The 11,075-nt window shown below is 49.4% G+C and overlaps 1 protein-coding gene across 1 annotated transcript in view; it reads left to right on the top strand.

Annotated features, from left to right (window-relative positions):
• Window positions 1–5,918: 5,918 nt before the first annotated feature.
• TDRD9 (tudor domain containing 9) overlaps window positions 5,919–11,075 on the top strand; it is a 107,167-nt gene continuing 102,010 nt past the window's right edge. The window contains 1 exon segment of the mRNA XM_065871485.1: window positions 5,919–6,104. Within this exon segment, the coding sequence (XP_065727557.1) occupies window positions 5,919–6,104 (186 nt within the window).

The raw sequence follows: 11,075 nt of genomic DNA, 5'->3' as shown, positions 1-11,075 counted from the left end.
CCTGTTTTGCCCTTGATCCTGGCAATGTCTTGAAGCTGTCATTTCAGAGGTTTCCCTTTCTGTGAAACAGGGGTAGCTCCACCTGCCCCACTGGGCTCTCAAAGTAAAGGACCCCAACCTACTGCCTGGTGTGAAATAAAAACTCAGTAAATGATCGCAGCAAGAGCAGAAAGAATGTCTGCAAATGCCCAGCTGACTACAACAGTACTAAGCTCCTGAGATTCTACGAGGAAGGACTTAAGAAGCTGAGAGCAAGGCCCAGGTCAGGTAGGGGCCTTAGAGCAAGGCCAGAAGAGGATCTAGAAGGAAAAGAGCAAAGCAAACTAGGAAGGTGTAAAGGAGGTAAGAAGGAGCCAAAGAAACTTCTGTTATCTCCATATTTTGCTCGGGGCCCAGGCCCCTGGTGTTGTCTTCTCACCTAGAATTACCCAAGAGTGCTTCAGGGTAGGTACACGGCAAATGCTTACCTCTCACCCCGCCTTTGGCCCAAGGCTGACATATCTGGCTGGACAAGCGACATGTTCCCAATGTTTACAAAATGAGGCCCCATACTTTTTCTGCCTGAGTTCACTATCTAGCATCGTTTCCCAGCTGTGTGAGTTTTATTAGCGCCCATTCCTTCAAAGACCCATCCTATTCAAAGGCCAAGTGGGTGTCGGCTGTGTCCGTTTAAGTCTGCAAAGTGGTTGGTATGTTACATTAACAGCAAACTATCACCTGACCTTACACTGGAAACAGGAAACGTCTGACCCGTTGAGCCTCAGACCGGGCTTCACAGGCTGAGGTCCGTACAATTGCAATAACCTCCGATCCCGTTTTGGTCCCCGTTTCCCCCTCTCCCAAAGCCCTGTCACGTACAGTGTAGCTCCGAGAACAGTGCGCTTGCAAGGAAACTTGAGGTGTAAAGGAGAGAAGAGAGTGAACGTGGGGAAAGAGCTCTCGGCTTGGATCCTGACTCCATCACTAACCTGCCCTGTAAGCTCGGTTAGGTGGTTGAACCTCTCACGGCCAAAGGAAAAGGCGTAGCGCGGCCTCGACTAATAACAGCTAACCCCAGGACGACCTCCCTTTACAGTTTGGGGGACCCAAGTAAAAGGTGCGCGTGGGCAGGGAGAAGAGTTGGACCTCAAGGTCAGCGGGGATGGAGGTGTGGCCGCGGTGGGACCGGGGAGGCTCCCACCCGCTGCGGAGGCCACTCCGGGCCCCAGGTCGTCGCCGCCCGCGATCCGGCCCCTCACCGTACCGGCTACCCCGCGCCGAGCGCCGACCCCAGCCCCGCACTCACCTCGGCGAAAGACTACCGCCTCAGCCAGCCCCGACTCAAAGCTGATGACTCGGAAAGGTCAGTGAACGCGCAGGCGCCACGCGGGGCCTGCCGGGAAGGCGGAAGGAGCGGCGTCGCCCTAGACCAGCGCGCCTCCCCCGGCCGCGCCTGCGCACCACAGCGCCCCCAGCGGCCGCCGGGGTTCGGCCGCCTGGAGGGTTGGGGGAGGGGACGTGGGGTGTGTGTGTGTGTGTGTGCGTGCGCGCGCGCGCGCGCGCGACAATCACGTGACTTAACCATTCGTATTTGCCTGGGAGTGGGACTTTCAGTGCTGAAACTGAGAAGGTCTTGGACAAAGCCGACGAGTTGGTCTACCTGAAAAAGGGAATCTTTACCTGTGTTAAACGCAGAAAAGTTGCATCTCCCGTCTCTGATTTTCTTGCCATTTCTGTGTTAACATTTTTTGCTCTGCATATTTTTATGCATCAATTCTGTGCATCGTAATTCTACTCAACAGACAATCTAAAGACTTCCACAGGGGTGCAAGACACTGGACCTAAAAGACGCAGGCTTTAAAAATAACCATGCTTGGGACCTCCTGGTGGTTCAGTGGGTAAGACTCTGTGCTCCCAATGCAGGGGACCGAGGTTCGATCCCTGGTCCTGGAACTAGATCCCACGTGCATACCACAACTAAGAGTCCACATGCCACAACTAAGGGTTCGCATTGCCACAACTAAAAGATCCTGCATGCCGCAACTAACCATGCCACAACGAAGATCCCCCAACTAAGACCCGTGCAGCCAAAATAAATAAATATTAAAAAATAAATAAAAATAACCATGCTTAATATGTGCAAGAAATTAAAAAACAAGACTGAAAATCTCAGCAGAAAACTGTAAACTGTAAAAAGTTAAACAAAAGAAAGCCACTTAGCTGACTTGAAAAAGAGCCCAATAGAAGTTGGATTGACTTAGCAACAGATTAGACAGTTGAAGAATTACTGAATTGGAGGCTGGGTTAGAAGAAACCATTCAGGAACACAGACAAAAGAGAAAGGAACAGCAAGAAAGTCTATCATAGGTGTAACTGGTGTCTTAGTATAACTGCCAATCTAGAATTCCATGCGTGAGGAAATTAGCATTCAGAACAGAAGGCGAAATGACATTTTGGGCCAACTAAGACTGAGGGAATGATCACCAGTAGGTCTGCAGATTAAAAAAAAAATTCAATGTTCATTATTCAGGCAGAAGGAAAGTGAGCTCAGAAGGAAGGATGGGGAGGGTGAAAGGAAGAGCAACAGACTTGGTCCTGCTTCGAAGTGAAGGGAGCTTAGGATCAAATGAAGCTGCATGCAACACTTGGAAAACTTAGGGTAGTGATGCTCAAAGTGTGGTCTCGGGGTACCCAAGGCCCCCGAGGGCCGAAACTATTGTTTGTAATAATGGTAAGATGTTACTTGTCTTTTTCACTAGAATTCTCTCACAAGTGTATGGTGGAGTTTTCCAGAGGCTGTGTGGCTTGTGATGCCACAACAGAATAAGTACAAAAACAGGAGAATCCAGCTATCTTCCATTATGGCAGACATTAAGAGGTCTGTGAAAATGTAAGCGTCTTTTACTCTTCTCAAACACAAAAATTTGGGGGTAAATATAGTGACTTTTCATAATGATTCCCTTTAACATCAACTGGTTTTATTATCATCATTTTAAAATGAATTTAAGAAGTAAATAAAACATTTCTCAGTTGTAATCCCTAAATAAAGCAGATAGAACCCACGTAAACAAAAGCTCTGTAGGATCTTCAACAATTTTTTTCTTCAACAATTTTTTTTTTTTTTTTTGCGGTACGCGGGCCTCTCACTGTTGTGGCACTCTCCCGTTGTGGAGCACAGGCTCCGGACACGCAGGCTCAGCAGCCATGGCTCACGGGCCCAGCCGCTCCATGGCATGTGGGATCTTCCCGGACCGGGGCACGAACCCACGTCCCCTGCATCGGCAGGCGGACTCTCAACCACTGCGCCACCAGGGAAGCCCTCTTCAACAATTTTTAAGCATGTAAGTGGGTCCTGAGACAAGGACAAGGTTTGAGAAACACTGTCTTAGAAAAAGAATGTTTTAGACTTATAATGAGCTAGAAAACCACAGAGGACAATAAGCACTTAGGAAGAACCTAAGGAAGAGCATCAGCACTGTAAAGCTATTTCAAGACAAACCTTTTAAACTTCAAACTCGACTTGAGAGCAGCAGAATTTTAACATCCTCAGTTGTTAATCCAGCGTAGCCCATGAAAAACAAATGTTCAAAGAAAATAATGTTTAAAGAAAGGGTCATCCCAGCAGATTAATTCAAAATGCAAAATGCTGTATTTTGTGGCTGGGAAGGTCACTGAAGATATGAAGGTATTTTGGGCAAAGCTCCTCCCACTTCAGAGCATCAACATCACTTGGAATTGCTCTCAGCTGTTTTCCCTTTGGGCCTGCAGCTCCAACTGCCCTGGGGATGCAAATATGTGAAACCTCCACCAAGGCCCGCTCCGTGGCCTTCCCCTTTGCTCTAGCCTAGATGTCTACATGCCTATACGGAACTATGAAGCTGCCTCTTTTTAACTGTGGACTTTGGGCAGGAATGCCAGATGAGCTGGGCCAGATGACTAAAGAGCACCAAGAACCACTCATGAAATGAAGGGGCTCGAAGCCATTTACTCTGTCACGACACCGAACGTCAACCAGTGTTTCGTCTGGAAAGTGGCAGTTAAATGACAACGCATTTCGAAACTGAAGAAGCATCAAGACGGTGTCCTTCAACTGCAGTTAAAAACTCAAACCTCAGGAGGACCGAAGGAGGTAGTAAGCCAAAAGGATCAAAGAACAGAAAAAGCCCTTCAGAAAACATCTGCGTGAAAGGCACTTTCTTCAGAAAAAGAGCCACTTCCACTTAGAAGCACTCACTGTAACATCAACAGAGGAAGGTCGTGTGGGAACAGTAACGCGCTAGGAAACACAGTGGGACTTGCAGAGACGTTTGAAGTGGCTTTGGCCTATCTTGTGAAATTCAGAACATGTGCTAGCCTTCACAAAATGGATGAAGTTGCAGTATTTTCCAACCAATGCTGAATGACATACTGAGAGTCTAAATGACTTTATGATCACATTTTTTTACTTATTGAAAAATATGTTCTTTTTTCCTTGCCAAAAAATGTGCATGTGAGGGGGACTTTTGAAGCCTGCACTATTTGGAACAGTCAAAATACGAGGCCCAGGACTCGTAATACATCAGTGGTGTGGCCAAGACAGGGCCTGGGACTTCTAGCTCAGTACCATACTGGGTTTGTTTTTTGTAAGAAACCAGTAGCTCAACCCGGCCTAGTCTGACTTCTCTCTGCACTGTTGTCAGGCTGACCTCCTATCTGCCACTCTTTGGGCATTTTCCAGTGTTTAACTGATTGGCCCTCACGCTGTTGACCAGTGCCATGCTCTGGATGCCTCCCACCTATTTCTTCACAGGGCTCTTTCCTCTGAGCCCGCACTGTGCCAGACACTGCACTGGGCACTGACGGTGTGAAGGTGGGCAGGCAGTAACGTCACTCTTCTGATTCTCCCTGTTGCCTTTCTTCCTTTGTATATCTTTACTGGATTTTTCCTCTCTGACCCTTCTTTCAGGCTGCTTCCTAATTTCTGTCTACCTTCACTCGCTCTGCCCTGGACCATGTCAGCTGCTCCCAGGGTGGTTTTAACCACCATCCGTTTGCTGATGACCTCCAAATGCGAACCTCTCACCACCTGTTTCTGTCTAGCTGTGGGGAGGACACCACCCCTGAGACGTGGATTTAGGAAGGAAGGAAGGAAGGAAGATGAACTCAGTTTAGTCAAGATCTCGCCCCACTGAACTTCTTCCAGATCCTCAATTCAGCCAGCAGGGCCACCTGCCTTTAGGCCTTCATCAGCGGACTACCTCCCCCTCCGAGTCCTCTTTCGCCGAGCTTGTTCCTGGTTCTTCTGCAGGTTTCCACTTAGGTGTCATTTTCTCCAAGAAGCCTTCCCCGATTTCCTTGCTCCCTTCCCCAAATTAGGTGCAAGGTGTCCCAGGTTAGCAGGCTCTGGTTTGCCTTCCATCTTCTCCATGCTGAGGTCTATTACCACGACCCTGCACTGGGCCAGGCGCACAGCTGGTGCTCAATAAACGTCTGTCCCGTGTTGGCCCAGAGCGCCCACCAAGCCTCAGCTGGAGTAGCCCTCAAAGCGGGAGATTGGAGAGAGACTGGAGGCCTTGTTCTTGCACATCCCGGGTTCGCTGATGCTGGGCCGCGCCCCCAGACGGCCGAGGGGCCCTGAGGGACTCGTTTTGCCAACTTCGGTACCTGGCGGCCGACCCCCAACGGCCGGACTTCGGCGTCGCTGACGGGCAAGCGCTCCCGGCAGGCTTCACACGGCGCAGCGGGGCGGGGCGGGGCCGGTGGCACAAGGTCAGGGTGGCGCGTGGGGCGCGGGGCGCGTGTGGGGCGCTCTGATTGGAGGGCTTGCGGCGGGGCGGGGCCGCGGGCCTGCCGACGCTGCGTCGTGCGGGCGCTGCGTCGTGCGGGCGCTGCATGGTCGTGCGACGTGTTCCCGCTTCTCTGACCCGAGGTTGAAGAGGCGCGGACGCCGGCCTGTGAGCATGTTGCGCAAGCTCACCCTCGACCAGATCAATGACTGGTTCACCATCGGCAAGATGGTGACTAATGTGGAGCTGCTGGGCTCGCCGCCCGCCCTCCCGGCCGAGGTGGCCCGGGATGAGGCGCAGCGCAGGGAAGTGGGCCATGAGGCCCCGGCTCCGGCCCAGGCCCAGGCCCAGGCCAGGCTGGTGCCGCCCGGGAGGTAAGGAGGCTGGGGGGGAGAGACGGGGGCGGGCGCAGGTGCGGGCCTGGGCAACGAGGACCTAGGCCTCCCCGACCCCGCATGAGCCTGTCGCTGGCCTCGGCCGCTCTGGTGAGATGTTTGGCCGTCCCAGAGTGAGCTGGCCGCCAAGCAAGCCCCACCCCGTGGCTTGGGCCAGGTTAACTTCTCCCTCCCAGAAGTGGAGCCGCTCCAGAGTTTGGTTCAGTTTAAAAACTTTTTATCGGTAGGCTTTATTTATTTACTTTTTAGAGCAATTTAAGTTTATGGAGAAATTGAACAGAAAGTAGAGCCCCATGTACCTCCTGCTCCCCGAACAGTTTCTCTCATTGTCAGCATCTAGCTTTACTGTGGTATGTTTATTATTATTAACTAAATCAGTCGATAAGACGAGGGTTCATTCTTTTTTTTGTTGTTGTTGTTGTACGCGGGCCTCTCACTGCTGCGGCCCCTCCTGCCGCGGAGCACAGGCTCCGGACGCGCGGGCCCAGTGGCCATGGCTCACGGGCCCAGCCGCTCCGCGGCACGTGGGACCCTCCCGAACCGGGACACGAACCCGTGTCCCCTGCATCGGCAGGCGGACTCTCAACCAATGCGCCACCAGGGAAGCCCTCCTCCATGTCTTTTTGGGCTTGGTAGCTCGTTTCTTTTTAGTGCTGAATAATATTCCATTGTCTGGATGCACCACGGCCCGATCACCACTGAAGAATATCTCGGTGGCTTCCAAGTTTTGGCAGTTATAAATAAAGCTGCTGTAAACATTCTTGTGCAGGTTTTTGTGGGCTCAGAAGTTTCAGTGCATTTGGGTAAATACCAAGGAGCACTAATGCTGGATCTTTGTTCAGTTTTATTAGTGCTTCTCCTCCCATTATTCCTTGACTTGGGTGCTGTCAGTTAATCTGTTCACATCATTTTAGTGGAAATAAGGCAAGAGGATGCCTATATTTGTAGGAGACCTAGACCTGGTGAGTAGAAACACCTGCTCCCTCTTTAAAGAAGGTCAGTGTGGAAGTATCCCCTGCTTGGGGTATCTGCATCACTGCTTGGCCTCTTCCCCCCGAGTTCAACACCCTTTACCATTGAGAGGGTGGTTTTGATTTTAATTTTTTTTAAGTTACCATTGTGCATTGCCCCCAGCCTTCACCCCCATTTGGTCTAGTGGATGGACTCAAGAGTCTGAGCCAAGGTCTCATGGGTTGTTTCGAGCCTTTGTAAAGTCAAGTGCAACTTGGGATCGTAGGTAAATTTGTTTCTTGGAGGCAGGGAGGGGACAGAGAGACTCTGGTACAGCTTTAGAGTGGCTGTTTTGTTTACGTTTTCACACAATTTGTTTCCTTTAATTACTCTGGCGAATGATCCCTTAGATCCGCCCCCTGCCCCCACTCCCCTGCTTGCTCCGTACTTAATGGGCAGAACAGTATTGCTTTTAAATGACTCACTGTGGTACTGAAGTAAGCTATTATTGACCTTGTCAGAAACGACAAGCATGGATTTAAATGTCCTTTTAACTTCCTGGACCCTTAATGCTCATCTAATGCCAGAGTCTCTAGCAAATTGTAGGCACTCAGTTAAATATAGCTATATTATTTAATCCTCAAAACAACCCCTTGAGGTTACTGGCATTACCTTGATTTTATAGATTAGGAAACACACTTGGGTGGTAAAGTGACTTGCCTGGTTTCCAGGAATAAATGGTCAAGGTAGGTAGAATGACTTCCTCCCCCACCCCTAAAAGATATCCACTGGAACCTGTGAGCATTTTATATAACGTGGCAAAAGGGATTTTGCAGAGGTAATTAAGGTTACAGATCCTGAAATAGGGAGATTACCTGGATTATCTAATCAAATGAGCTCTTAAAAGCAGAGACCTTTTCTGGGTAGAGTCAGGGATTTGAAACTTGAAAGGGACTTGACTGGTCATTGTTAGAGGGGCCACATGGAAAGCTTGAGAAGGAATGTGGGCAGCTAAGAGCAAAGACTGGATCCTGGCTGACAGCCAGCAAGGAAATGGGGACCTCGGTTCTACAACTTCAAGGAACTGAATTTGGCCAACGACCTGAATGAGCCTCCAGCTTAGGGAATGCAGCCCTGCCAACACCTTGATTTTGGCCTTGTGGGACCCTAGACAGAGGACCCAGTTGGGTCCACCTGGACTTGTGATTTACAGAAACTGAGAGATAATGAATTTGTGTTGTTTTAATCTGCTGAACTTGTGGTGACTTGCGGCAGCAGCAGGAAACTAATACAGTGGTAGAGCTGGGATTCAGACTTAGATGAGCTGACCATGAAGCTGTTGCAGCTACAGTGCCTGGCAGACAACGGCTGCTCAGAGGCTTGTTGAATGATGTCTTCCCAGTGAAGGAGAGTTTTTTAAAAAATAAATTTATTTATTTAATTTATTTATTTTTGGCTGCGTTGGGTCCTCATTGCTACATGTGGGCTGCTCTAGTTGCAACGAGTGGGGGCTGCTCTTCATCGCGGTGTGCGGGCTTCTCATCGTGGTGGCTTCTCTTGTTGCGGAGCATGGGCTCTAGGTGCGCGGGCTTCAGTAGTTGTGGCACGTGGGCTCAGTAGTTGTGGCTCGCGGGCTCTAGAGCGCAGGCTCAGGAGTTGTGGCGCAGCGGGCTTAGTTGCTCTGCGGCATGTGGGATCTTCCTGGCCCAGGGCTCGAACCTGTATCCCCTGCATTGGCGGGCGGATTCTTAACTACTGTGCCACCAGGGAAGCCCTGAAGGAGAGTTTTGATGTTGGTGAGAAAACATTCGATGTAGGGGAAGGCAGGCTTTATAGGTATAGGGTATCGCATAATGAAAAGGTATTTGAGAGGAACAGTCACTCAGGTGGGACGATTAGCTTGCATTGAGTCCCCGGAGTCCAGTCTGTGGGTGCTGTTAAATCAGCTTAATGAGCAATAGAAAATACCAGACTGTATCATGGTAGTTCAAATAAGAATTGCTCTGTGAGATGGACCTGTGTCTGTGTGGTGAGTACAGAGTCACAATGTGAGTTTCTTTCTGAAAGAAAGCCCTGCTTGAGTTCCTGTGGTGAGAAGTGAACCGGGACCAGGAGTTGGGATGGGTGGTAAAGTGAGTAGGGGTAGTTGAATGGTTTGCAAATGATATATTCAGTGATCCTATGAATTTCTTCCTGTCTTGTTTTCCACATGTTATTGTATTTTTGCTCCTTTGTGCTGATTGTGGGGTATGCTTTCCCTTTTTTCTTTTTCTTTTGGCTGTGCTGGGTCTTCGTTGCAGGCTTCTCTCTAGTTGTGGTGCGTGGGTTTCATTGCCCTGCAGCATGTGGGATCTTAGTTTCCCGACCAGGGATTGAACCCGTGTGCCCTGCGTTGGAAGGCAGATTCTTAATCACTGCACCACCAGGGAAGTCCTGGAGTATGCTTTCTTTTATTTTTACATTCCTGTTTCTTCACCTTGGCATATGAAAAAGAAACTTAGTGGCTGTGTTAGGCCATTGTGTTTTCCTCCAGGGTTGTCTGTGCCAGCTTTCCTTTGGAATGCAGGGCATGGTCCTCAGATTGCGGCTGGCAGCCTCGCTGCAATCCCGTTGCCCTTCTGCCCAGTGTTGCTTTCTTTGTGTGTGGACTTCCCTCTGTCTTCCTAACTCATGCGAACTCCTGGGCTCATGACCGTCTTGCTTAATTCTCGCTTTGACCTCTTTGACTCTCCAGTACCTTAAAATGTACTTTGTCACAGAGAAACTCCACTACAGAAAGCTTTCAAATCGCTTTTCAGAAGCATCTGGTGATGCTGTTACCCAGTTTCCTTTTTTGTTAATTTCACGTTTCCTTCTTGAAATGCCTTTCTGTAAGCTGAATGCCTACTGCGTTGGGCACTGTGTCAGGTGACGCAGGCAGTACAAGCGATCTCACTCCTCCTGACAGACGAGGCAAGGTCCATCTTATAGCTGAGGAAGTCAAGGATCAGGTAAGTTGAGAAACTTATCCCAGCCCATGGATCTGTTATGTTGTACAATGGGTGTATTTGACTCCAAAGCATGTGACTTTTTCCTTTTTGCCTTGTCTTTCAGTATTTAGGCCTTCCCTAGATGGTAGTATTTGCTTGTGTTACCCTCCAAGGAGTTCTGTTTTCTGTTCACCCACAAAAGTCCATGTTTTTTAAAAACCTTTGTCTGTTTAACAGATTTAGTCTATTAGGTAATTTTCCCGTCAATTGAAAAACTATTTGAGTGTCTATTCTGTATCTACCACGTGCAGCTGGAGTAGAGGGATTGAGAGGGAGGGAGGACATGAAGTCAGAGAGGCAGCAGGGTGCCAGGTCAAGAGTTCCTTGTTCAGTCTCCTGCTTCATCTTTGGCATCGGGGAGCCCACTGGAGGGCGCTTGGAGATTTTGGGCATAGCTGCCACGTGTGGTCTCCGCTCTGACAGGGTCACTGCCAGTTGAATGAATGAAGGGGGCCTAGGGCAGAAACAGGGAGGTCAGGTGTCAACTTTATGTGTAAACTTGGTTGCACCATGGTGCCCAGATATTTGGTCAAACATTGCTCTGGGTCTTTCAGTGAAGATATTTTTTGGATAGAATTAACATTTAAATAGGCGGATTTTGAGTAAAGCAGGTTAACCTCCATAATGTGGGTGAGCCTCATGCAATCAGTTTATGGCCTGAATAGAACAAAGACTGATCTCCCCTGAGCAAGAAGGAATTCTGCCAACAAACTCCCTTTAGACCCAGACTGCAACTGACCTGGGTCTCCAGCACATTTTGGACTTGCACCTCTACAATTGTGTAAGCTAATACCTTAAAACTAATCTCTGTATATACAGATGTCCTGTTGGTTCTGTTTCTTTGGAGAACCCTTACTAATACATCATCCAAGCAAGAGAGGGGGCGGTGGTTTAGACCAGGACAGTAGCAGTGGAGGTGGTAAGTGATGGTGGAATTCAGGGTATATTACTAAGAG

The sequence above is a fragment of the Phocoena phocoena genome, chromosome 2 (assembly GCF_963924675.1).
Source record: "Phocoena phocoena chromosome 2, mPhoPho1.1, whole genome shotgun sequence".
NCBI lineage: Eukaryota > Metazoa > Chordata > Mammalia > Artiodactyla > Phocoenidae > Phocoena > Phocoena phocoena.
This window is presented reverse-complemented; position numbering and strand designations above follow the sequence as displayed.